Source organism: Botrytis fragariae, assembly GCF_013461495.1.
Source record: "Botrytis fragariae strain BVB16 chromosome Unknown tig00000075, whole genome shotgun sequence".
Lineage (NCBI taxonomy): Eukaryota > Fungi > Ascomycota > Leotiomycetes > Helotiales > Sclerotiniaceae > Botrytis > Botrytis fragariae.
The window spans coordinates 1036088-1062826 of NW_023500995.1; the positions used below are offsets into that span (position 1 = coordinate 1036088).

General features: G+C 43.8%; 11 protein-coding genes across 11 annotated transcripts; 5 read left to right on the forward strand and 6 right to left on the reverse strand.

Moving 5' to 3' along the window:
* Positions 1-665: 665 nt before the first annotated feature.
* On the reverse strand, positions 666-1400 carry Bfra_005806 (uncharacterized protein; the record flags this gene model as incomplete). The annotated part of the gene is made up of 1 exon (XM_037336182.1): positions 666-1400. The coding sequence occupies one exon, from the start codon at positions 1398-1400 to the stop codon at positions 666-668; it is 735 nt and encodes a 244-aa protein (XP_037191392.1).
* Positions 1401-2639: 1239 nt separating this feature from the next.
* Positions 2640-3741, reverse strand: Bfra_005807 (putative developmental-specific protein ssp1 protein; the record flags this gene model as incomplete). The annotated part of the gene is made up of 4 exons (XM_037336183.1): positions 2640-2941; positions 3001-3209; positions 3264-3466; positions 3517-3741. The coding sequence occupies 4 exons, from the start codon at positions 3739-3741 to the stop codon at positions 2640-2642; spliced, it is 939 nt and encodes a 312-aa protein (XP_037191393.1).
* Positions 3742-5859: 2118 nt separating this feature from the next.
* On the forward strand, positions 5860-7375 carry Bfra_005808 (putative wd repeat-containing protein; the record flags this gene model as incomplete). Its single annotated transcript, XM_037336184.1, has 3 exons — positions 5860-6074; positions 6128-7065; positions 7152-7375. The coding sequence occupies 3 exons, from the start codon at positions 5860-5862 to the stop codon at positions 7373-7375; spliced, it is 1377 nt and encodes a 458-aa protein (XP_037191394.1).
* A 194-nt stretch (positions 7376-7569) lies between these two features.
* On the reverse strand, positions 7570-10632 carry Bfra_005809 (putative nucleoporin nup49 protein; the record flags this gene model as incomplete). Its single annotated transcript, XM_037336185.1, has 2 exons — positions 7570-9771; positions 9826-10632. The coding sequence occupies 2 exons, from the start codon at positions 10630-10632 to the stop codon at positions 7570-7572; spliced, it is 3009 nt and encodes a 1002-aa protein (XP_037191395.1).
* A 1653-nt stretch (positions 10633-12285) lies between these two features.
* Bfra_005810 (putative cellobiose dehydrogenase protein) lies at positions 12286-14700 on the forward strand (the record flags this gene model as incomplete). Its single annotated transcript, XM_037336186.1, has 1 exon — positions 12286-14700. One exon carries the CDS (start codon positions 12286-12288, stop codon positions 14698-14700), a length of 2415 nt encoding a protein of 804 aa, XP_037191396.1.
* Positions 14701-16923: 2223 nt separating this feature from the next.
* On the forward strand, positions 16924-18108 carry Bfra_005811 (putative alpha-ketoglutarate-dependent taurine dioxygenase protein; the record flags this gene model as incomplete). Its single annotated transcript, XM_037336187.1, has 1 exon — positions 16924-18108. One exon carries the CDS (start codon positions 16924-16926, stop codon positions 18106-18108), a length of 1185 nt encoding a protein of 394 aa, XP_037191397.1.
* Positions 18109-18701: 593 nt separating this feature from the next.
* Positions 18702-20530, reverse strand: Bfra_005812 (putative nucleoporin nup49 nsp49 protein; the record flags this gene model as incomplete). The annotated part of the gene is made up of 3 exons (XM_037336188.1): positions 18702-19659; positions 19712-20269; positions 20460-20530. The coding sequence occupies 3 exons, from the start codon at positions 20528-20530 to the stop codon at positions 18702-18704; spliced, it is 1587 nt and encodes a 528-aa protein (XP_037191398.1).
* A 276-nt stretch (positions 20531-20806) lies between these two features.
* On the forward strand, positions 20807-21914 carry Bfra_005813 (putative pre-mrna polyadenylation factor fip1 protein; the record flags this gene model as incomplete). The annotated part of the gene is made up of 4 exons (XM_037336189.1): positions 20807-20974; positions 21029-21084; positions 21133-21368; positions 21430-21914. The coding sequence occupies 4 exons, from the start codon at positions 20807-20809 to the stop codon at positions 21912-21914; spliced, it is 945 nt and encodes a 314-aa protein (XP_037191399.1).
* A 199-nt stretch (positions 21915-22113) lies between these two features.
* On the reverse strand, positions 22114-22369 carry Bfra_005814 (uncharacterized protein; the record flags this gene model as incomplete). The annotated part of the gene is made up of 2 exons (XM_037336190.1): positions 22114-22301; positions 22360-22369. 2 exons carry the CDS (start codon positions 22367-22369, stop codon positions 22114-22116), a joined length of 198 nt encoding a protein of 65 aa, XP_037191400.1.
* A 78-nt stretch (positions 22370-22447) lies between these two features.
* Bfra_005815 (uncharacterized protein) lies at positions 22448-23239 on the reverse strand (the record flags this gene model as incomplete). Its single annotated transcript, XM_037336191.1, has 2 exons — positions 22448-23109; positions 23149-23239. The coding sequence occupies 2 exons, from the start codon at positions 23237-23239 to the stop codon at positions 22448-22450; spliced, it is 753 nt and encodes a 250-aa protein (XP_037191401.1).
* A 1508-nt stretch (positions 23240-24747) lies between these two features.
* Positions 24748-25585, forward strand: Bfra_005816 (uncharacterized protein; the record flags this gene model as incomplete). The annotated part of the gene is made up of 4 exons (XM_037336192.1): positions 24748-24869; positions 24897-25005; positions 25335-25345; positions 25531-25585. Coding segments are annotated over 4 exons (297 nt in total), but the record flags the coding sequence as incomplete, so codon positions are not given.
* Positions 25586-26739: the final 1154 nt, after the last annotated feature.

Consider the following 26739-nt stretch of genomic DNA (forward strand, 5'->3'; position numbering starts at 1 on the left):
GGGAGCCATCATATTGATGAAAGAAGAGTTAGCGTTCCGCAAAAAGGCTAGTTCTTTGCTATCAATGTCTTCCTTTGTTCTGGCATGGTGAAAATTTACAAATTTATCTATTCTCTCTAGACCGCCAGAAAATTGGTAGTCTGATGGAGAAGACTTTTATGACCATTGAATTCGGTGATGTGAAAGTTTCTTCTTGAGAATCTTGTCCTCGCCACGGGGGACACTCCGAATAGGTTGTCGCTTTGTCGTTCCTGGGAACAAAGGGTTGTTGGTACACACATGGCACGACAAATTAGCGGGAAACTTCTCATGGTACAAAGAAAGAAATAAATCAAGGGTTATTATCTTCGGAGTAATCGATGAGTCGAAGAATTTACTTGCGTTCTAGAGGAACTCCAAAAATAAATCTTTTTGTTCAACAGATGAAGTAATTCCTCATCTATCAGCATGGCTCACTGGAGTCATTGAGTCTTGAAAATCAGAGAAAGTGTTGTAACAAATTCAAGTCAATAGTGGTGAACGTTCCAATCAGATCTCATGGTGCATATCAAATGCTGTTCAAAATTCGAATTATATCCAAGCTAGGTAAACTCCCATTAAATTCGCCGAAAACAAGTGGTATCATATCGGGCCCTCCGACTTTCGCTCTGAAGTTCAAACCCTCCCTATGCCGCAGCAGCAGCGTTATTCCTTGCCCTTCTCTCCTTTTCAATAAGTGCTATGGCTGATAGCACAAGCGTTACTTCCCACCTTTCACCCCAACCAAGCGCTCTCATACTATCCAACAGTCCAATTTTCGCCATCTTATCGATACTTGGACCACCGGGATGTGTCCAAGCCGCTAACACCTCCCCGTTAGAGACCCTCACAAGCTTGTACCCCCTACTCCTGCCGCCTAGACCTGCAACTGCCGCGCCGGCGCTTCTTTTCCACTGAAATGATTCCTGGCGTCCATCATCAAATGTATAGGTGAAGTCATAGACCGGTGAAATGAAGCCTGAAGAGTGTAAAGTCGATGAGGTGTTGCCGATAACAAGCTCAGTCTTGGAGGAAAAAGTGTGGAGCTCTGCAGTTCCCATCACTGCTGTGGGAGAGGAGAGAATAATCGAGGGCTCGCCAGAGAAACCCGAATGAACAGCAATAGACATAAATGGTGTCGAGACATGGTGTTCCGCGAGACAAAGTTTCCTTATGCCATCCCTGTAAACCCCAAAAATTGATGGAAAAAGGTATGGTATTCCGCCGATCACGAAAGAGGGCTGTGGCTGCTGTTGAAATCTTTGTGCCGCACCCGAGGAATTTGAGTTTGATGGCGCTTGGCTCTCGGGATATGAGCTAGTGAAAGATTGGCTCATTGTCTTTGACGAAGCAGAAGCATCGTATGGGGTTTTAGCGCTCATTGCGAGTATGCCAAATGACAAAACTTATAGAGTTTTGCAGCTTCACTTTGATCTCTGTTGTAGTTTTGCAAGAACTCTTGCAATAGGAATTTTAGATAAGGTTGTGGCCGATTATCATTTAATCAATATGGAGGGGTCATGAACCAAATAACACTGATTCACTGGGGAACCTTCATTCATATAGATATAAATCCATTATCAAGAATGGAAAACATTCAACTCGACAGGGTTTGACAATGCTTGTATGTCAGATCACTGTTGATCAACCGAATTTTACGTGAAGGAATTAGCCTTGCTAACCACAAAACGAACATAGCCCCCATAGGCATCACTATAACTGTACGATCCTTGCCTCGAATCTTTATATTCAATCAATCATTGTGAAAGAGTCTGATGCTTCTGGTGAATGCCTAAGCCAAGAATTGGATATGGATAGAAGGAAGAAATCATCAAAGTATTTGTCAGAGATGCTTTTGACGAATCCGAATGTTGTTCAAACCTCTAAAGGTGGTATGAGATGACAAAATATCACATTACTTTGAGATATATTGACTAATTGAATAATAATTGATTAATAAGGTTCTCAACACATTGAAAGCACAAGTGTCAAAAAATTACCTGGTAGAAACTGAAGATAATACAAGGAGAATTAATAGACTAAAATCTGACAATGCTAAATGCAAAGGTCACATGGCATTTGACAAGCAAATGGATGGTTTCGTCAAAGCTAGCACATGATGCATCAGTCAATCAAGTTTCCAGTCAACACCTGCTGGTATTTTAGCTTGATAAACAGAAGTTATCATTTATTAGTTGTCAAGATTAAATTTGAATAGTGAAAGTTGCATTCAGTTCGGTTGCTTTTATGTCACGTGACAATACATGAGCTGAAATTCATTCCATGAGATGAGTATTGAGCAGAGAGATCTCGTTGAAGTACAGGCAAATATGATTACTGCGATTTAATTGTTCATTGAATCATTACATGAAGGTCTCACGGTCACGATCAGTGAGTAAACCCATATTTCGGGCAGACAAATGACTGAATTGAAAGGAAAGGTAACTAATAGCTGATTGATCGTGAACCAAATTGCAAGGAGTGTGAATTTGTTCATAAATATCATCCCGAAATGATTGATTGTGCTTTTGAGTTGAAAGAAAGCCGACAACTTTTCTCCCCAAGCGGGAGTCCCGTGAATTGACCTAAGAAAGAAACTCCTCCTAATTATCCACTATTAATCATGCACGAATGACAGTGCTGCCATTCTTCCATGAGCCATTCTCGTTCTCCAACGTACCAACCTCATTGACGGGGTTCAAGTTCCTGAAGAACAAAGTAATCTTGTTGTCAACTGATGTGGCGCCCAACTTTGAGCCTGGGAAGAAATTGACCAATTCTTCCTCTTTCTTTCCATCGGTGCAGTGAACAATCTTGTTGTTTTTTGCGACGTAGAAAAGATGAACGCTTCCGTCTTTAGTCATGGTGCAAGCAATTGGTGTTGTGGCTTGAACCTTGTCTTTCTCGACGTAGACGCCTCGGTCTAGAAAAAGGTCAGCTTCTAAACTATTAGCATAATGATAGGTGAGCATCTCTACTTACCATGCCACTTGTTATCTTGGTTCTCTACCAAACGGATGCTATAGTCATGGTGCTGGAAGAACATCCTGATTTTTCCGCTTGAGATTGTGCAATCTAAGGAGGTACCTGGGAGCTCCTCGCCCCATTGCTCAGGTAAAATGGTCTCAGTGTGCCATGGATCCTTTGGATTGCGTCTAATTTCAACCAGGCCCATCTTGCCATCCTTGGTACTTTGGTTGAATTTAGTGAATTTCTAAAACCAAGAACTATAAATTGCAACTCACGCTGAAAAGTAGGCCCATTGCGAACCATTTGGATTCCAACCACTGCTTGAATTGAAAGCTCCACTGGCCAATCTCGAATATTGCTCTGGGCCTTTCTTGACTTCATCTGGGATCTTGACGTCCTCCCAGATTGGATTATCTCCCTTCATGCGCTTCACTTTCTCCATCAATTGCTTGTCCTTGTTAATGTAGAGAAGATGAATCTGAAATTTGTGTCAGCAGATGAATATAAGCATAGTGAAACTAGACATACTGAGGGCTGGTTATCAAAGTTCGCGTCTTTGTCTACATAATAACATGTCATCGAAGAACCACTGTAATCTCCATCTTTGGAAATAACAGTGTCTTGAGTGGTCCAAACACTGCCACCATCTGGAGATCGCGCTTCAAGAATGTTTTGGCCCTCCTGGAAGAAGAGGTGTAGGACTTTATCAGGAGCAGAAGTGCAAGCAAGCTCTGTGGTTAGAAGAGAAGACATTGTGGTGAAATTGAGAGAATTGTAATGAGTATGAGTTTTGGTAAGTAAGTAAGTAAATGATGGATATGGAAGCTTTGATCTTACTCTCTCACGGAGATTCGAGGTGTATATATAGACGATTCTGCAGCTGTAGCAAAGCGAATGCTCTCGAATTCAGTAAAGCCAAGGGCTGAGGAGGTAATATTCAAAGTCTTCAAGTCTGCGCTTCCCCCTCATTTGAATACGATCAATTGAACCCATCCGATGCATCTGTAGTGAAGATTCGTCCGTGGCTGCATAAGAGAACCGGCATCGCTAAAGAACTCACGAGTAACATAGCGATTACAAGATTGGATTTGAGTACTTGCAGTATCGCATGATCGGTTCAATACAAAGAAATGAGGGGGAAATAGTTTTAAAGCCTTGGATCAAGTGAGTCTAGAATCTCAATTGTTGAGAATGAGCAAGTTGACCCCCACTAGATGATGTATCAAGACTGAAGAATAAATGAATCGATGAAAAGGCTGATTTCAAAAGTTTGGTCGCCAACAGCATGTCCCATCTTTGTTGATAGTGGCATCCCAATGCAGGAATAATATCGAAGACGCCGGATCAAGGTCTTTGAGAGTCTCCCGTTGCTGTTTCCAATCTGTATCTTCTCTTGCCCCTCAAGTCTGCGTATCTCATGGCATATTCTTCGTATATGTCCGATCTTGGCGGGACGCAGAATTACCATGGTAGTGAAATATTAACCGTATGATGATAGTGATCTACTTGATATAGTTTCATTAATATCTCAATATTGCGGGGATTGTTTCCCCTCTCGGAGGCGGGCTTGCAAGTCTTGAATCTCCTACCATCACGGCGACAAGAAAATTGATAACGGGAGCGATGAATTGACTGAGGATCTATTGGCAAAGACGATAATTTCCGTGATGCACAGTCGAGGAGTAAGCTGAAATCTCCTGCATTCTTCGATGAAAGTTCCCATCGTGAATGTCGTACCACCAGCTGGAATGTGGCTATGGTCCGTGCCATTGAGGAGAGGTTGTCGTTGGCAAAAGGCCTTCAATACTAAGACGTTGGAGGCTTGAAGCAGGGCAACTATGTGTTAAAGCTTGTCTATCTGAGTGGTTGGCTATGCCTTTAGATCCCCTCAAATTATGTGTAACAGATGTGCGGGTATAAACGGCCGATGTCATAACAAATGGCTTTTGAGATTTGTGAATCAATATTCATAACGTAATGAAATTGAAAGGCAAACCAAATAGTACAAAACAATGACTTATGGGTATCTGAAAGTATGGTAAAGTTTGCTTACACAGCATTGAAGTGGTGGAAGAGGGGAAATGAAAGCGGAGGCTTGAACAAATCATGCAAGCTTGCAACCGCCAATTCGGATTCCGAAGCAACATGTACTTCATGTCCAACTAACGGAGATCCCCCTCTTGATGCTTCTAGCTAACTATCACCGAATATTAAGCAAAAAGAAGGTGTGTGTTTCAATACGCATCAATGGCTTTTTGTCGGGAAGAAAACAGCCTAAGTCGGCCCGTGGTGGTCTGTTCCGACTCTTCAAATCATGAATGACTAATAAGCACCATCGATTATAATCAAACCTCTTGCCGAATAGCAACATTTCGACTTCCTAACCTCTCATAAGATATTTATGCTATTTTTTGAATCACCGCGATATATCAACTTAAGCTACATCCTAATCATAGCTATCGATATAGCTGTGCTCGGTGCTGAGATGTAGATGATGGGGCAGTGAGTTAAGGGAGAACAGAATTGCTACCTTTACAATACATGCCAGGTACCAGATTAATCTTCTTTGACCTTCAATCATATACGACACTTCGCAAAATCGAAGACTTTTAATATATCATACATAGATTCGGCAATCATGCCGTTGTAGAACCTTTTCGATAGATCTCGAACGAAATTACGGCTTCGGAATAACATTGGCCCAGCAATTGCCGAAAATAAGCCGGGGTTTGTTGCACATCTACAAAATGCTCGCAAAATTGCCAATTTGGCGATCATCAACGATCCGAACGCGAAAAGGTGTAACGTGACTCGACGAATTGATATTTCGGTTTGTCCACATGTGACAAAGATTGATATTATCGACACATAATGGGAGCGGATGATAGGAAACCTACTCTTGTGGCTTCAACAAATGATACATATTCTTGTTCTATATCAACTTCTCATTTGCGCGAGCTGGAATTGAGAAAAAACGATGGAGCGCAAGACGGAATAGAATGTGTGGATGAGGGTCTGAAGAAAGGCGAAGATCACAGGATCAGAGATGAGGATTTGGAAGTTAATTATTTTAAAAGTGCACAATGGTATGTTCACCGCTGGACCTCTTTGATATATTCGCGATTACTAATTTTGGTAGGACACCCGACGGAACAACCCTCCTGACTTCATCCGCCGATAACCAAATCCGTACATTCATCCTCCCGCCCACGCTTCTCGACGAGCTCCCTACTCCACTATCTCTTACTCCCTACACATCACACACCTTTCCTACTCCCGTAAACTGCATTGCTCCCTACCCACACTACACACTCTCAGACCCCAGCACAACCCTCTACCTCAGCTGTCCTAATTCCCTCCCAATCCGCCTCTCAAATATCCTATCTTTAACGGCTACCCCCCAAGCCAGCTACAATCTAATCTGCCCCACCACCGAAAAATACCTCACACCTGCATCTCTTCTCTGGAGCTCTCCCGGAACCCATTTCCTAACCGGGACCGAATGTCTCATATCCCACTTCGACATATCTCGTCCCGGCTCCGGTCCCGTCACCAGACTCCCCACTATTCCTTCCAAACGCCATAAAATCAAAGGGGGCGGCGTAGGAATGCGCGGCATTGTAAGTGCATTGTCGTTGCAACCATGCACTGATCCGTCTGGTACAAGTATTCTCGCAGCTGGCACTTGGACAAGGTGGCTTGGTCTCTATGATGCCTCTGGATTGGGTGGAACTGTTGCTACGTGGGATATTTCTGCAGCAGCTGACAGTGAGGCGGGGGTTGGAGGGCAAGGGGTTAGTGAGGTGGGGTGGAGTAGCTGTGGAAGGTATCTGTGGGTTGCTGAACGGAAGAGCAGAGGCGTGCTTGTATATGATGTGAGGGTTACTGGAAAGTTAGTCTCTTGGCTGGAGGACAGGGAAGCGGAGACGAATCAAAGAATGGGAGTGGATTCTTTCGAAGGAGAGAAGGGGATAGAACTTTGGACAGGGGGCACGGATGGTGTAGTGAGGGTGTGGGAGGGAGTAGGGAGGAAAGAAGGGGGTGTTAAGTGCGATTGGGAGTGGAAGGCTCATGACGGTATGCCATTTCTAAACTCTCCCTGCTCATAAATCTTCATGACATAACACGGCATCATGGTTCGTATACTAACTTCAGACCGATAGATCCAATAGGATCGACAGTATTACATCCATCTGGAACAGTCATAGCAACTTGTTCAGGTCAAAGGGCTGAAACGAACATCGACGTTGATGCTTATGATGATGACACATCGGATGAAGACAGCTCCGATGATGAAAGCGCTCCAAATTCGCTGCAACCCCCGCCTATGACACCTAAAGACACACGCAGAACACCAGATAATAGTTTAAAAGTGTGGAGTTTATAACACGAAAGTCTATTGCAATTATTCTATTCTATTTGTGAGCATATCCAGCGATTCTTGCTTGGCTCATACAAGCCAATTCTCAGCGGCAAGTAAATGTTGCATAAACCCAGCCAGATATTTGTCAATCATTACAGCCCTATAATCAACTTCTTCTACAACGAGCCACTCTCTGAATCTATAAACTTCACCAAAGTCTACTCCCATATCTGATCAATAACTCTACTGACCCTTTCCAACACACCCCTTCCCACCAGCCCGCCCAATCTCCTAATCCTCTCTTCCAGCCCCATCACCACGAACTGTGTCAATCCATAAGGGCCTCCCTCGTGAATCATTTGCATCTCCCTTTCGTACCCCTCATCACCCATCTTGCATCTCGGCTCCGGCTCTTTCAACTCTGCAATCATCGCTTGAGCCGCATAAGCATTCGTTCCCGCTCTTCTCAGCCATATCTCCCAATACGACTCTTGTTCTAACAGTTCTAGAACAGGATTTGAGAGGGTACCTCCAGAGTCTTGAATAATGAGATAGGAGATAAATTTTGCTATGCTTTGGTCTTCGCTGTTAGTTTTGTCTACGGGAATGTAATTCACAATGATTCTTGCGGGTAATGTCAATGTGAAGCCGACGAAATCAGCCCAGGCGATACTATCACTATCGCCTATACCAGTTGTAGGGGAAGCGACAAGAATAACCAAATTCTCATATCGTGCACTAACTTTCTCCAATCGATCACGAATCGGAACGGCAGTTTTATGTCCAGGTAGTGGCTTTTGCTTGACATGTTGCAGAGTGGTAAGAATAAGCCCTGTGCTTGGGGAAATGATAATATCGGCTTCGTGAGTAAGATTTGAAGTAACAGGAGAGCGGATCACGGAACCCGGATTCCAAGCCGTAGTATTGTGGGCGGAGAAATCACGCTCGCAGATCTTGAGGGTCGGAATCAGGGCCTCGAGGGAGCGAAGAAGAGGGCGGTTTTTGAGGATCGTGGAAGATAGAATTAAAGAGATGGGGGCTGTTGGAGCATTTATAATGGGTGTTGGGAGAGGCGAACGAGAGGGCTCAGGCTGTTGAAATTGAGATTCCTTGCCCAAGGTTATTTGATTCGATGGTAAGGGTGCCGGTAAATCAGGAACCAGAAAATGAGAACTTTCAATCAGCCTTGGTTTCTTCGCTCCTCGTATCTCCATAAAATTATTCAGCTCATCCTTTGCGGAGAATATACCGCCGAGAAGGGAAGTTTGTTCGTCGACTACTGATCGTGCTCTCTTAGTAAATGGTAACGAATTCGCATTCGCTATTTCTCGACGCATCTCTGGAGTGATTAATGGCTTAAATGGCACCATTGTGTCTCTGTAAGCATTGAGGGTGGGTTGAAATCCCGACTTTTGTCTTTGATTAACATCTTGCGCCTCGAAGTCCTGCTGTCCAATTAACGGTGGTACTTTCAAGGGTTCTTTGGGGAAATATCCCAACTCAAGTTCGTCGTCATCATCATCACCATCGGTGTTATCCTGGAGAATTCGAAAGCCTTCCCTCTTCCAGGTGAGATTTGAACTTGTAACCACTTTCTCATCATCTAAGCTGCATACGAACACCTCCCAGGTCTTCTTGTTGCCCATGGAATCTTCGACGATATTTCCCAGGGTATGTTCAAATGGTACCCATGGTACCTTTGAGTGCAACTTCCTTAATCCAGGCCAACGCATTGAGGGGCTAACACTGATATCCTTGGCGAATTTTGTTAAAGCTAAATTAACAGCATTGACACTACGGAAGTTAGTAATCATCCAGAGAGGTTCAGGTATACTGAAGTCCATCACGGGTACTTCGACACGATTTCTTGTATCTGCGAGTCTCTCTTGTTCAACTTGATGTTGTGCTATTTCTCCGTTGTCGCCGAATGCCTCTTCAAAGAATTTGGTCTCGATTACGGGCTCGAAAAACAGAGACTGAGGTCGACTGCTGAGTAGAAACTCTTCGACGATATTATTGAAGTGTACGCTCCTAGGCCCTGATTCTTCGAGCGGCTTTGGTGGCGTCAAAATCTCTTCTACTTTTAGATTCTCGATAGCTTTTCTCTTTTCTATAGGAGAGGAAGGTAGGTCAAAATTTCTGATATACTCTAGTGGTGAGTATAGATCTGCAGGCTTGACGCATTGCTCAATGGATGGTGAAGTTGTTGCTTCAGTTGTTGATTGATTGCGCAGAGGTGTCGGCAGATCTTTCTCAAATACTTCATCTTCAATCTTTCTGAGGTCTAGCGAGATAAAAGAATCGGGATCTGAAAGTACTGGTATTTCGCAGTCCGAAGGAACAAAAGGAAGATGGTTATCAGGTACTGAAGCTAGCACCGGATACAGTAGTGGCGTAACATGAAAAGAGACAGGGAATTTCTGGAACTATTAGCATAGAGTAATTGAGATGCACTTGAAGGAATCATTAATCACTCTTGGGTGTGTTCTCTCTCTTTCCCAAATTTCTTGTTCGTTCTCTATCGTCAATGTTGCTTTCAAGGCCGTTTGAAGGTAGGTCATCGAGTATCTTGTTACTTCAATCTTCTCATTCACTATCGTTTCGAATGCCTCAGTTTCAGAATCATAAAAGTCCGATGGAAACCCCAACCCCTCATTGTTCTCAATACTAAGTAACTCTAGGGGTAACCTGATATCTTGAGGCCTCACTTCGAACTCGTCTCTTCTTGCAAATCCTTTAACATCGAAATCATGGTCGGTTCGCAGTATGGGTATTTCAATCCGCAGATTTCTGATATCTCTTGGCCCAAGTGATTGATGCGGCAAGGCATCGATTGATCCTTGGCTTTCATTTTGTGCTATAGATGTGAGAAGTCGTGCTGCACCGATACTTAACGATAGTCGTTCATTAGTATTGATTTCTGGTGTAGTAAGTAAAGACAGATAATTATCATCCAGATCACTAGAGAAACTTTGATGAATATCTTCCTGCATTAAAAGTAAAATTTCCACCGAGGTATTGTCAAGTTGATGATCTCGAGATACACCGATCGAACGAGCAAGCTCAACAACCGGAATTTCTTCTTCCTCACCTTCCTCAGAAAAATCTTCTGCGTCTGGTAATTGAGACAGAGCTTGGTTTGCCGCATCATGGCTCATAGTATAATCCATCGTGTCCTGATGTTCCATTGTGTAATCCGTTGAATCACCTTGGGAACTGATATTATTGGTCATACTGCCATCTTGTGTATCCACAAAGTCATCCATCGTGTAATCCATCATGGATTAATGATGCTAAGATGTAATGGGCAGGAGGATACAAATCAACCGAATGAAAATTTCATCCACTTTTTCAATTTCCTCTCACACATTGAATATGTGAAAAGAGCGTTACAACATTAACGAGGAAGATGTTCATGACACCCATCAAATCTTCTTAATGGTCATAGCAATGGATAATAGAGAGAGAGAGAGAGAGAGAGAGAGAGAGAGAGAAAAGTTGATGGTGCAATAGACGAAGGTGAAAGTGAGAACCAAAGTGAAGGGTAGCGGTTCTCAACACGTGATGCGAGGCTTTAGTGGAGGGGAATAGTTCTATTGCAGGACTCGAATCCCAATGAGCCATAGGGCGGGACTGAATGAAAGCTTTGAACTGCAGTCATGGAAGAGAGTTGAAGATTACTTACTAGAGGCCCCCGAGACCCCCAGAGGTTCTCTGGTCTGACAGTGGCCATCCGAAGTAATTTCAATGCGCCCCACGTGATACTTGAGTATATTCTCCTATCTCAGAACCCTTGATTAACGAGGGAGCGAGGCTCTTCGTAGGCCCGATTAATGCATATAAACGCACGATTTTGACTTTTTGATATCATTGATTTTCTGAGACAACTACCAGGATTATGACCATGCCTTCTCAATAAGGAAGAATCTTAAAAAACACAAGGAGATAAAACCAAAAGAAGGAACGGGTAATCGGCGCATTCTGATTCGGGGGAAATTGGCTGAGGGGGATGGCGAAAGTGATTTCAAATACAACCTTAACTATCACGATTATGCGACCTTGCTGCCGTCATTTTTTGGACCCCGGAACGCCAAGCTTCAGCGCGATACGCAGTAAAAAGCATAGTCAGGAGTCAGCACTCATCACTTAATACAATAAAGAAGAAACAAATCGCAGTTTGATCTAATATACAGAAGTAGGCAAACGATTATAGGATTGTGTCCCTTATATTAAAATCAAACAATCCCACGAAACTGAAGTGGATCAGCACCAGGGCCGTTAGAGTCTTAGCTCTTTAGATGAAACGTTATTTTCTGTTCCGACCAATAAGAAGCCGGCAATGACCAACCTCTTCAGTACTATTGTTTGCTTTATGTTCCTTATCAAAAAAAGGTTCAGGGTGATTTTCTGATGTTTAAATTATGGATTTATACGAGAAAGATGCAAGCTTAAATGTGAAGTTGGCACGGTGTGTTCGGCAGAATTTATCCCCCAGTCGGTTATCTACCGAGCGGCTACTAGATCCAGAGCCCCATTAATCTTGTCAAATCTGGCGCCAAGAACACCGGATATGAAAGGGGAATGCTTATTTACTCCAAGAGGGAGGCCGAGCTCTGAATATGAAGATTTCGAAGTGGATGACGTTCAAAAAATTCAGGGGCCGCGGACAGGGCTCGAGATATGTATCGGTGATAGACGAGGATGCTGATGCAGTATATAATAGGTTGATCTCGTCTTCATGTACCTTTTTCTCACACATTCTTCATATCAGAAGTATCTGTAGATTCATTCACGCTTGCCGCTGGTTCCGGCTTTTGTCATTCATTCAATACTCGTTTATCTGTTCCTTAAGCCTTTGAAGGCCTCCTTGCTCTTTTCTCACAAGCCGACTCTACCAAGCCATCTCTCTCTTCTCATTTGAAAAACCACTCACCATGTACTCCAAAATCTTGGGCTCAACAGCCCTCATTGGGCTTGCCCAAATCGCTACGGCAGCCACTACAACTGGAGCCTACACCGACGCAAACACTGGCATCGAGTTTCAACAATACTCGGACACCACGGTAGGATACAGCTTTGGTATTGCGGTCCCCCAGAACCCAACAGCCGATTTCATCGGTCAATTGGTGGTTCCTCTCACTTCTGGTGCAGGTTGGGGTGCGCTTTCCATGGGCGCCGGCATGACTAATAAACTTCTCTTTGTTGCATGGCCCAACGGCGAAGAGATTCAGTCCAGTTTCCGATATGCCACCGGTTACTCCAACCCCGATGTGTACACAAACTCGACAGTTGCGGCTCTGCCAATTGCTAATGGTACATTTATCAACAGCACACACTTGTCCTACACTTTCGTTTGCCAATCCTGTGTGATCGGAGGCTTGACAACTTTCGATGCTTCAAGTGTACTCGCCACTCTCGGTTATGCCGTATCAAGTTCCACTCCCACCACTCCGTCTGACTCGGGAAGTGCTTTGTCATACCATGATGTCGGTTCAAATATCTACAACCTCAACTTGACAGCTGCTAGATCTGCGCAATACTCTACATGGGCTTCATGGGCATCCGCTGCTCCATCTGGTGGAAACTCAACTAGTTCGGGAACTGGTAGTAGCTCAAATAGCACAGTCACGGCTCCCACTACACTCAACTCTACTTACGATGTCATTGTAGTTGGTGGTGGTGCTTCAGGTATTATTGTTGCTGAGCGCATTGCTGAGAGTGGTGTTAGTGTCCTCCTCCTTGAGCGTGGTCCCGCCAACACAGTTGCCCTCGGCTCTGCTCAAGGCCTCTCTTGGAATTCTACTCTTACTCCTTATGATGTGCCGGCTCTTGGCAGTAGTCTTTCTTCCATCTCGGGAACTAAGTTCTGTTCTGATACTGCATCTACTGCCGGCTGTCTTCTTGGAGGTTCGAGCTCCATCAATGGCCTCAACTTCATTCACCCCGCTGCTCATGACTTTGAGAATTGGCCAACTGGATGGGATTGGGACTCTGTCTCCGACGCAGCTGACCGTCTTTACTCTCGTAATCCTGGTACCACCCAGCCTTCGGCTGATGGAAAACATTACGATGATTTGGCATACACTACCTTGTCAGCATATCTTGGACAACAAGGTTGGAGTGAGGTTGACTCTATTGAGAGTCCTAACGAGAAACATGCAGTCTTCTCTCGTCCTGCTTGGAGTATCTCCAATCATCTCCGAGCTGGTCCCGCTAGAACCTACATGCCGTTCGCCGAGCAGCTTGATAACTTTGAATTGAAGCTCGAATCTAGTGTCATCCAGGTTTTACGAAATGGAAGCACAATCACCGGTGTTTTGACTCAGGCTACAGATGGTTCCCGTCAAATCATCAATCTCAATGCCAACGGTAAAGTTGTCCTCGCCTCAGGCGCTTTATCGACTCCCCGTATTCTCTGGAACTCTGGCATCGGTCGATCCGACGCGCTCAACATTGTTAAAACCGGCACATCTGGTGTCTCTCTGCCAGACTCGTCCGATTGGATTGACCTTCCTGTCGGTCACAATTTGAAGGACCATGCTCAAGTGCCTTTGCAGTTTACTACTTCACCTGCCTTCGAAGCTTTTGGCTTCACTGGACTCGCGACATCGCCAGTTGCTACCGACTTGGATTTGTACAAGCAAGGCTCTGGAACTATAACACAGGCAGCTCAGCGAATGCACTTGTGGACCTCAATCAATGGTACTGACGGTGTAGCTCGCTACCTCCAAGGCACCGTTAGCGCGATGGCCGATGATACTATCACTGTCAAAGCCTTCCTCACTCATGGTACTACCAGTACTGGTGAGCTTGGGATCTCGGCATCTGGTAGCACCGTCCTCAACACCAAGCCATGGTTGCAAACAAGTGAAGATATGGCTGTCTACGAAGAATTTATTCAATTCTTCTTGAACATGGTGTCTAGCAATTCCTCAAATGCCGCAGGAAACAGCACCTACTCTCTCAGCTACCAGACTTCAGGAGCAACCCCGTCAAGCATCATTTCGTCTTCTCTTGTCAGTGGTGATCATTGGGTTGGAACTGCTAAAATGGGCACAGATGACGGACGTACCAATGGTACCGCCGTTGTCGACTTAAATACCAAGGTATACGGTACTGACAACCTTTTCGTCGTTGACGCCTCTATCCACCCCGATCTACCAACTGGTAACACCCAGGCTATCATCATGGTTGTTGCTGAGCAGGCTGCTGCTAAGATTGCAGCTTACGACGTCGCCACCGGAGCCGGTGCTACTACCAGCACCCCTACTGCTATCGTTGCACCCAGTGCCACCAGTGCTGATCCAGCCGCTGAAGCTGCTGATGATGATGAGAGCTGTGAGGCTTAGATTCAATAGGATGAATTCTCCTTTTATCTTTCTTTGTAAATAGTTTATCAAATTGTAGAATATAGACAACCAATGTACATTGCACATAAACAGAAATTATACCCCTGGCTCTTTGTGAACATTCCACAGAAGATATCCGATCAGTAGGAAAAGTGTATCCCGGTGCCGTAGCTATGATATGGGAAGCAGAGAATGAATTCTACTTCAAGACGTGAATGCTGCATGGGTGTTGTGGCTAGGTAGTTATTAGATGCTAATGTCGGTAGAAATGGCGCGTCAACAAGCAGAATGATCCTCACAAATGATGGTTTCGGTTTGCGATTGTTAGTTTGATACTCGATCCTCGTAGATCGTGGCTTCGATTCCGCGTTCATCGACACATTTGCCCGAGTGATGAAGAGCCCATGGCCAGTAAAGTCTCTGTGCTTGCAGGAATGGAGAACAGTTTGATCTTGGACCTTAAGTCATGATTACAGATCAACGCACAATACAACCACCAGCAAAGCCAATAGCAATCTGTTGATGAACAATAATTCTAGCTTGATAAGCGTTGCCAAGATGTGAGAAACAGGACCTTCCTTTCTGACATAGACAATCAATTCAACTGCATCGGGATTTTCGGAAGTCCCAAGATCAAAATTGTGATTATATAATAACGCATGACTTACACATGACCAGAGAGGGTAAAAACCTCTCTGTTGCACGTCTAAAATGAAAGATTTAGAATCTGAACGGGGTCAGATTTTTAACTTTTTTAAATCTCAAACCGACCCTTCCTTCAATTGCGGCAACTCCGACACGTACGGTGGTGCTTTTAAAACATTCTTCATAATTCAGCCACATAATATCTTAATAACTACAGGAGAAATTAACGATAATTCAGATTGCCTTAACATACCGTTTATTTGAATTGAGAATTGAGAATTGAAGCTACTTATTAATGCATTACATTGTGATTTGAAGGGGGTTTTGGTGTGTCGAGGTCGGTGGTGATGAAGTGAGTGGCTTTGAAAAATTGTGGCTGGTGATGAATCTCGATCTACAGCTACACTTCATTTGGCCAAAAATGACAGCCTTCCTCAACTACCTTGCAATAAACATACAAGGGCTGCAATGTAACACTTCAAATGTTTCAGAACCAGGCACAGCCAAATTAGATGGATGGCATCTCATCTATCATTTTGTTTCAAGTCAACAGGATGCTGAAACTCTGAACCGATCCTACGTGGGGCGTTATCAACGTCCCGTGATATGGCGATATCAATGTCGTGATCGATTTGTAGTCAGAAGTCTGACCGCTTCCTTCGAAATCAGGATTCAAAGGAAACTTTATACTACTTTGTACGGAATACCCGTTATCATTATCGAGATCTGAATTGATCACGTCTTAAACCTTCTCGATGGCGAGTGTCGTTGAGGCTAAACTCTGGGGAACGAAACGTCAGCGCATACGTTTTACCAATCAGGGGTATAGGGACTTGCGGCTCCAGTATAGGGGGAAGTATCAGTGCATCAAAGACATTTGATCAACGAATGACGAGTCGGATGGGCAGACATATATGGAATGGATATCGGTACTTGTTTTCTAGAAATGATGCGGTATTGCATTCCCCACACATGTATTGATTCGATTCAACTCGATCGTCAGCTCCTGCCCCGCAATAAGGTATCCCATCGACCTTGTTCCTGGGAATGAAACTTCTGGAATGGCGGTGGAAGAGTTATTTCGAGACTCCCATGCTAAATTGAGTCAAAAGATCCCCGTGAAATTGCAACGGTGAGCTCAAAGGAACTTTCAATGTCAGGCTTTTGGTACGGGGCGGAGGACTAGGTATCCGCAGACTAGGTAGGTTTCTAACTAGGTCTCTACATGTTTATTACGTGCGATTGATTACAGTGCCGTGGGTGCGTGCTTGGACTATGATATCAGACGAAGCAAGCGTATGTGGGGTTTGTAATGCTATTTGAAGTTCCAGGCTTACTCATTCTTTGATTTGTTGATTTCAAAGTTTGTAAACGCAAGATGGTGTGCTTGATGGGATCGATGGTGCCATGTCACTCGGGTTCGTTCTTATATAGGTAGATTCCTAAGTAAGAACATATTTCTTCATACCACTTCCAAATTATAACTACTCCCTGAATTTCTAGAATACACAGTAATATTCATTTCTTGAGCAAACATCATAGTCGAATACTTTCCACGTTTAATACTGTCTTTTCAAAATGGCTCCTTCATTAGAAGTTGGTCTTGAACAAGCTCCTACTCCTCTTCCCGCTAAAGTTGCATCCACCACCAAACTGGCGCTTTCTTATACACCAGGTCGTACTATAGTTGAGAAACACGAGACCTATGAGTATGAAGATCTCCGACCTTCTTTCCCAGACAAGAAGTGGCCGGCGTTAGAGGAAGTCACATACACAGACAAAGGACTTTTGGGTTCAGATACCTTCAAAGACCTCTTGGCAACTGCTACTGATGTATTTGACTACGTCCCTAAGATTGGCACCGAAATTCACGGGGTTGATCTAGCAAACCTCACTGATGCTGCTAAAAACGATCTTGCTCGACTAATCTCCATCCGAGGGGTCGTCTTTTTCCGCAACCAAAAGAACTTTGACATCGAAGCACAACGCAAATTGGGTTCTTATTTCGGAACACTGCATAAGCATGCAACTACTTCCGTGCCTAAACGCGGAGATCTGGACGATGTTCATGTCGTATACACGGACGAGAAATCTAAAGACCAAAGAGCACTTTTCACACCTACATTTCTCTGGCATTCAGACGTAACATACGAGATCCAACCACCCTCCTACACCTCACTTAAAGTTCTTACCGGACCACCCCGCGGCGGCGGCGGCGACACATTGTGGTCTTCCCAATACGCAGCCTATGATGCGCTCTCCGCGCCCATGCAAAAGTATCTCGAATCCCTCACCGCACTGCACACCTCTCATCTCCAAGCCGAAGGCTCGCGGGCACTAGGTCGACCTGTTCGACGCGATCCCATTATTACTGAACACCCACTCATCCGCTCACATCCTGTTACGGGATGGAAATCACTTTTCTTCAACCCTGGTTTCGTGACCAAGATTGTCGGAATCCCTAAAGTTGAAAGCGATGTTATTCTCGCGTATCTGAATGAAGTTGTGGCGACGACGCAGGAGTTGCATGTTAGGTTCCAATGGGGAAAGGATGATGTGGCGTTTTGGGATAACAGAATTTCAAATCATACTGCTTCGTATGGGTTCGCGCCACATAGGAGACACGCAGTTAGAGTGTGTTGCCATGGGGAGAAACCTGTTTTGGAGAAGGACGCAAGGAGTCAGGAAGAGGAGTTGGGGGAGAAGTATGGATTGCCGGTTGTGAACAAGGATGGGAGTGGCCAGAGCAATTATAATGATTAGGAATTGATGGCTAGAGAACGTGTATATAGATATTTGCATTCGGCATGGAGTTCGGGAACTGGGATAGGGGGTCAGAGATGAGGAGTTCTTCTGCAGCGTGGAGCGGCATATGCATGGTAGCTTGCTGCATTTTTAGGGTTACCATTTAAATTATTTGATAGCGGATCAGAATTTATAGAATTCTCATACACAAGAATAAACATAACCATTTTACTTACATCATTCCAAAATTTAATATTTGAACATCACGCAACGACTTTTAAATATTCTCCAAATATGGACCACCATCATGGACTTGGACTTACTGAAAATGATTTACGAGTCACTTTACTGGGTGCGAATCTCTATTCTCACAAGTTTAACACATTAAATCCAATTCGAAAATAGTACATTAGGTTTCATTTTTGGTATCTCCAATCAATTTCATACTTTGCTTTACGTTAGTTTTCTCGTGCAAATGCCGACGTGAATGCTACGCCTAAGTACGAGCACATAGCCCTCGCAATCCAAACTCCCAGACGCCACCCGAATCAATTTCTAATCTCTCTTGGAACAGATTCTCCGGCCTACCCAACTTTATATACACCCATCCTTTAATAAACACCTCCTCTCCCCCTCACACTGGCTCCATTAACACTGCCCCCAAACCCTGTCGGCGTTTCGCCCCTCCTATCCCTATCGCCAGGGCCCGTGAAACTCCCAAGTTGCAATGCTTGAATACTTTCTCTACTCGCGCCAATCTTACCAGCCACCAGTAGAATACTCTGTTCAAATTCTACAAGTGCCAATCCCAACTCTTGGACTTGGTTTTCTTGTTGATACGCTCTTCCGTTCCTGCGCGCTAGTAAGGCTTGAGTTTGTTGCGCTGTGCTTTGTTCCAGGCTTCTTAGATGCGCTTCTAACTCAGTGAAATTGTTCTGGTACTTCTTCAGCGTCGCGTCTAGTTCATCGGCGGTAGCGGAGAAAAACGACACCAAATCTTGGGCATCAGTGTCATTGGCTGCATTATTGGGATTGTTCGTAGATTTAGTAGCCCAGATGCCAGGGGTCTGATATTGGGTTGGCAATTTTTGATTGTCAATTGCGCGGAAACTTAGAGTAGCATTATCCGCGTCTTTCTTTATCAATTGTCGAACCTGGTCGATCTCCGTGGCGTCGCGTTCCATGGCTTCCTCCATACCGAGTAATTTCCTCCGGCAAAATTCTACGTCGTTAGGAATGTGCTCAAGAAGCTTGCCATGTTGGGGCATGATAGCATCGCAGTCGTTTTTCATGGCTATTTGAGCTTGAATTACTTGGTCAAAGTGTTCGATTTGTTTCTGTACGGTTTCGTTAAGGTCGTTGAATCGTGTCGTGCCGCGCATTTGGCTAAGGTCAATTTGAACGCCTGGAACAAGTTGAGGCTGTTGGGATTGACCCAAGAAACGACTACCCCCAAGCATATTGTTATTTGTTTGGCCTTGTGGTTGATTTTGAGCTGGTGCGCCGAAAAGAGAGGAGGTTTGCTGTGGTTGGGATTGAGTTTGAGTTTGAGTTTGTTGACTTGCGCCACTAAGCTAGTTAGTTGATGTATCATTATTTTTTCTTCGCGATGGTCACTTACAAGAGACCTCCAGATGCTGCAGGTTTTGCTTGGTTTAAATTTCCAAATAATCCACCTCCATTCTGCGCAGGTTGTGACGAGGCAGTGCCACCAAATAATCCACCACCTGTATTTGCGCCAGTTGTCTGATTATTAGGTTGTGCTCCCCCAAGTCCACCACCTGTAGCTCCTTGAGTCTGATTATTGTTAGTGGTCGCAGATCCGAAGAGCCCGCCCGTTGCAGGAGTAGTCGTCGCGGCAGTCGCTGAACCAAATAATCCACCTCCAGTTGAAGCCGGTTGAGAAGTATTGGCGTTTCCGAACAATCCACCAGACGCAGGCTGAGTAGGAGCGGCTCCAAACAATCCTCCAGTCGCCGGCGCAGAGGTTGCTGCTGCGGGAGCTGAGCCAAATAAACCACCGGTAGCAGGAGCAGCTGAAGTTGTTGAACCAAATAATCCACCAGATTGAGGAGCAGATGTAGTTGCAGGTGCGCCGAAAAGACCTGTCGAAGGCTTCGCAGCCTGTGTACTTCCAAACATTCCTCCTGATAATGGCTGTGTCGTTCCTGATCCGCTACTGAATGAAATGTTAGAATCGCTCTTTCTTTGTTTCGCTCAATGTTCTTTCTCTCTTCATGAAATCTTTCACAATGAATTATTTTGATAGCTTTCCCTTTGCTCCACAAAAAGCTTGGGTAATGAGTTGGTTGACACGACAAAATAAATAAACCTTCGAATTGGGCAATTCAATTGAATAATTCACTTACAATAAAGAATTAGCAGAATTGGTATTGATACTTAATCCACCTGGACCAGAGAAAGATCTTGTTAAAGCCATATTGAAATAATCCTATCGTTGTGATTTTTCTTGGAGATGATATTTAGATAAAATCAAAGAATAATAAGAGAAAACTTTAATAATTTTCCAGGGCCATCTCGTCCTGAAACTTAAGCCTGAACGCGTCTAATATTCACTAAGACTAAGGCGGCCAGGCTGTTGTGTTACAGTACATACCATACCTATTTACCATACCTAGCTAGCTAGGTCGTATCACGACAACTATCAATCCCAGAAATAACAACACGGACTCTCAATAGAGCCTCAATAATCAAAATGGATATCGATGAAGACGATGATTTTTATGCGCCCGAAGAGAGTGCGCCACTTTCTTTAAACCAAGTCGCTCCAACAGAAGCTGCGCAGCCTGAAGTCAAAGCCGAACAACAGGATGAAGATTTAGAGGAGGGTGAGGAGGAAGATGAGGACGAGGATAGTGACTCGGTATGATATGGTTACCTCCGAAGCTCTGCTTAGCTTTTGCTGATATGGGTGCAGGACATAGATATTATCACAGAAAAGAAAGATGGTGCTCCGCCGTCCACAAAGCCTCAGTATGTTTTGCGCCCAGCTCATAGTGCTCAGTATTAATGTCATAATAGAGGCACAAAATATGATAAATTGCCCGGCAGTGATCTTCCAAGCCATACAAAATCCACGACCGAAGCAGATGAGAAAGCTCCCGCCGTGAAAAGCGAAAAAACAAAGAAGGATTCCGATACACCAGCGATATCTGGTGCAGAATTACCCGGACTGGCGATATCAAAAATTGATGTAAATGCAAAGCCTATGTATGAGCCAGCCGGAAAACCAATCACACAAATCAATATCGATGAAGGTATTTAACCCTCTTTTACTTTCTCGCAAGTTATTCATGTAATTAATCTTTGCCCATTTAGATCTCAACGAAAACGACAAACCTTGGAGAAGACCCGGTACCGACATATCTGATTACTTCAACTACGGTTTCGATGAATTTACCTGGGCCCTCTACGCCAACAAACAAGAATCATTGCGCTCAGAATTCGACCCCAATAAAATCGCACAGAATAATAAGAAAATGTTCGAGGATATGAATATGATGATGGCTATGGGTGGAATGCCAGGAATGCAAGCTGGAGGCGGCATGCCTGGGATGGAGGGAATGACACCAGAAATGATGCAGCAAATGCAACAGATGATGGCAGCGAGTGGAATGGATCCTAGCCAGATGGACCCCTCGATGTTTGGAGGCTCCAATTCGGCGGGAGGTGCGGGGGGGTTTGGAGGAGGTCAATTTGGTGGTGGAGGGTTTGATCAGGGCATGATGGGATCTGGAGGTGAAAATACTAATAGGGGAGGTTTTGGAAGAGGCAGAGGTAGAAGAGGAAGAGGAAATTGGTAAACATAATGATATACCTCAAAGGTCATATCTCTAAGTTTGATGAGGCATCTTAGTCGAGCCGAAGTATACCCAGAAATTGTAAAACAGAATCAACTTTGAAAAGGGGCTTGAAAGTCAAGCTTCCCTCGAAGCGAACACGTGATGGTCAAGTGTGAACAGGTTTGTTTTTTGTAGGTCTTCTACCAGTACTTTTTATGGCTTATGGGAATGATGTTTCCAGTGTTATGGTGTCATGGTAGTAGAGGTACAAGATTGCACATTTAAAAGCTTCGTTTGTCATAGCATCAAGTAATGGAATAAAATTTTCTCTTTGAGTTATTGTAATTATGATCTGCACTCTGTTGGTTCTCGTTACGGTCTGCTTTATTGGAGTTTTGGTGTTATTTTCTGCTTTGGGGTATTGAATATTGATAGTTGCTGCGCGCTAAAACGAAGAAACATGCACGTCTTGTCATGGTACAGGAATGTTGTAGTATTGATGTTCCAAGCTTGTAATTTATATTTGCCCTGGTACCTTGTATTGCACAATGCCCTTAATCATTATGACCATCTTCCGCTTTGTAAACACATAACAGTAGCATGGTGGGCTCGTATTTTGAAGTCAACGGCGATCCTTCGGTATACTGTTGGGACTTGCTGAGGGAGCATAATTTAGGTATTGATGATGCATCCCTGTGGATTTGCGGAGGCACAAGACTTCGGGTGTTGTTGTGTTGGCTATCTGCAAGTAGTGATGTGATATCAAAAACACCTATAAAGCTGTTAGAATCACTGCCACGTAGTTTAGTTGTGGAATCGAAACGGAGCATGTACGCCTGTACCAACTTTGGCGCACTTCTATCAAAAGCCAGTGGCACAACCGCTCTTATTGTGCACTCAATTCTAGATGTGACTCTCAATTGCGGAGTACAATAAGCGTGCCAAGGGCTATCGTTTGCAATTGACAGTCGAGACTTGTATCGTAGAGACCTACTGTTGAGGCGCGTACTTTCCAAGGTATAGTGGAGCAGAATATGGCATTGAGCCCGAGTATTCGAGACACCCGAGTAGCCTTCCTTCTCCTTATTCACAATCTTCTCTGAAGGACTGCCAATAGTTGCGAGATACAAGAGGCCTTCGGCTGTCTTTGATAGTGATGTTCCGCTCCAAGCGTACACTGTTGCAGCAATCTCTTCCTCCTCAGCCTGCCTTACGCCTTGACTCTTCTTTACAATTTCGTGTTATATGAATGCACCGGCAGCAGATGTCGTTGATTTCGTGGATCCGTTCTTGTGATTGTTGGAGGTTGCAGTTGACTGGAAAAAGCACTGATTAGCAAAATCCATTGTGCCCCGTATGTCCCTCTTGACCCGCTCAGGATCATACTCGCCGAATTTATTTATTGTAATGAAGGGTAGTATTTGATGTCAAATACAAAGCGCTGATCATTGTTGCTGCCAACAGGCTTTGTGTTTAGTTGAGAAAGTTGGTAGTGTTGTGTTCAACAATTCTCCAAAAGACTTTCAAAACTCTTGAGGTCTGCTAAGCAGGCTGAGACCTTCTGCTTGAGATTGATTGATCATAACAATCAAAAGTAAAGCCTGAGTCAGTGTGTAAGGTTATAGACATTAAATAGTATAATTTTAATGTCTGTTATGAAGTTGCTATGGTTTACACCAATTGCAAAGAAAGTGGTTCATGGGTGTGGTGGTTAACTTTTGGTCTATTGAGCAAGAACGTGGTCTATGGAATAAAACTTAGTATATCATAATATTTGGACCTTGTTCTTGGTGTTCTGTCAGAGCTAGTTGCAAGTTTTGAAAGATTTTGAGATTTTGAGATGAAGTGTTGATTGAATCCGGAAATGCATAGGTGTATACTATCATAAGTCAGACAAAACAAAGAGACATTGAGTCAAATAAAAGTGTTTTAGTGAACTTGATTGGGATAGATAAAATCCTTACAGTTATAGTGTAATGTATAAAGAATTTCTGGACAAATTAGTGAGCTCAGAGATGAAGTCACCTTACAAGCTCAGGCTCGGGGTGGACGACATGGTCCCAAGCATTACTTTGATTGAACCAAAGGCATATTCACCCTCAAATAACACTCTTTAAAAGCATCTACAGTTTATTCAAGTCAATTTCTACGTGTAAGAAGAAGCTGTTATGCTTGGAAAGGCTAGTTACTGATCCAAGATTATCCTTAATGAAGCAAATACAGAAGAATATATCTTCAGAGTTGAATTGCAGCTTCCCAATGCCTTCAATAGCAAGTAGAATAGTGTAGATAGATTATATATATCCCACAAAGGATCATTAGTAGTGAGATGCTATGATATATTCCATCCAGGAAGCCTATGATTAGACCGGGAGTAGGTACCAAAGCGTGACCTGTAGCCCGCTCTCTCAAAGAGGCTTAGGATTGAAGGAAGATCCCTGCAAACTTGGAGGCTAGGCTTCTCTCGTAGATTTGGGCAGCTTCCTGCCAAGTATCTCCACACAAATAGTTGCTTTCTCTTTCTTCTTTCCAAAACACCAACAACCAAAACAACAAAACACCAAAAACAATCGAAAATGGACATAACAACCCTTGGAAAGCATCAAAAAAGTAAGTCACATTGATCAAGTTCTACCTATATTTCTTGCAGAAGGCACTTCTATCGATTTAACCATAATTCGACGGCTCTACCTGCAAAATCAGTGTGAAAAGCATGGCTTTCGCACCAGTTGCGTGCACAGCAGATACCGAGATATTATCTCATCAGGCACCTACCTTAAGCAATCACTATACAACTTAACATAGTCACATAGTTCTCTTTGATGGAAGGTTACTGACTTGAATTGATATAGGTACGCTTCTACTTTGCGAACAACCCACCTTCGTGAAAGATCAAACTGACCAGGTCATCCTCGCCGCCAACAGACTTAAAAATGCAGTGAGTTTCATCCTTTTTGCTTCTTCTATCTTTATCCCGTGCGATATTCCTACTACTTGAAACAGTTTTTTGCCTGTTGCTGACCATGTTCACAAACAGGTGAGCATCTTCCATTACTCCCGAGTTTTCGCAAATACCAATTCCAGTTGTTGGCCTCTATCTTCCTCCAAACGTGTACGTTCATCTTCCTTGTGGACCATAGTGGTATTGTCTATAAAGTTCCAATAGTCGACATAATGTCGTGCTCTAAATAACGCTCTCTCATACTGCCGACCTCATATACGAGAAGACTTAAGCACGGCAGCTCGGGTGTTCTTCCGTTTGCCTTTACTTTATCATCCTCCTGATTTCTGTCAATGTAGCATGCTCCCGCTTTCATTGAATATTGCTGATTTTGAATTCCCTGCAGCCTCTTCTCATCAATCGGAACGTTAGATCTTGATAGTTGTAAAACTAATCATGGTCTCCAGAAAGCACTAAAAAACATTAAAGTCATAGAATAGCAACAAAACAGGTAAGTGAAAACCTCCTTACAACCTTTACCGGCCTATTTATGGCAATAAAATGACCCCGTACTAACGATTTCTAGTGGCCCCTTGACTGGGGCAACTCAATGCCATTTTAACCAGGGTATGAAAAACTTTCCATTATATCGCCTCCACTCGTACAGAAGAAATCATGACTCCTATCTCTGTTCAGTGCGGGCACGATTCTTGTCAAGACGCCTGATGAAATAAACTCAGGTGGACTCTAGTATAACCAAACCGACTCACATTTAGTGTGCATTTAGCTTCAATTCGAAGCCAGGTATCACAATTTGGAGCTTACATTGAGGTAGCGGGGATTGAAACTTCGACATACTTCCTTGAGAATTCCCTCTTCAACATGCACATGCGCTATCCGCTTGTCTTCTTGAATCAAAAACATGGCCGGTACACAGTTATTACTGGATATTGGTGAATTTGAGTGATTCTGGAATTGTCGCTAACGGTCTCCCTCATCATCTAGTATCTATTTAAGCTCCCCCTCGATCAACGGAAAATGCCAACAAGAACCTTTAGTGTTTAGTTGAAACTTTATGCCTCCAGCGTGGCATGGGCTTCGGCCTTCATAAAGGTATGCCCAGCTACAGCAGACTTCTTTCTCCGCAGAGCTATATCTTCGGTTCATGTCTTCCTTTTCGTCATTTTCCTTCTATGTTGTCGCTGTCACTGGAGCATGTTTTACGTCGGAACTTCCGAGCTTCATTCTCACTTCACAACCATGAAATAGTTAATGACCTGTCCCTGGTCTATATGGTACTTCTGTATCATATAAAGTAGTGTCATACAAGTCTGTTGTCCGTTGAACTTTGATACTGGCAATCATTGGTGGCTGAAGTCTCTCGCTATCCATATTGCTAACTTCACTTGAAGTAATCACTCTGTTTCTCCTTATTAGTATTGGTGATCATTCTGGTTGCTATGGATGTGAATATACGTTGTCAATTGGCTCTTAGTGGTGATATTTATGCTTGCTGCATGCAACCAACCGTAATGTTTGGCATCCGCTAGTATTTGCCGCTTGAGAACGTCAGGACTTTAAGTCATACTAAGTAGAGCTCTGTCTCATCTACTGATATGTCCGTTACAGCTTGTGTGTGAAAGCTCAACACATGACCAGATGATCGCAATCGAAGAAGGGACTTGCAGATGAAGTCGGCCTGGTCTATACTCAATTGTTCATCACCTCTATCAGGATATTTTGAATGAAGACAAAATCAAGAAAGTCCTTCTGTCATCAAATTTTCAATGGTTCATTGAGTTCCTCATCAAATACTGGTGAACAATCTATAAGTTCTTAACAGGATTTGTGAATGAAACCACATGTTACTGTGAACCTTGGTTGTATCGTATGACCAAGACTCTA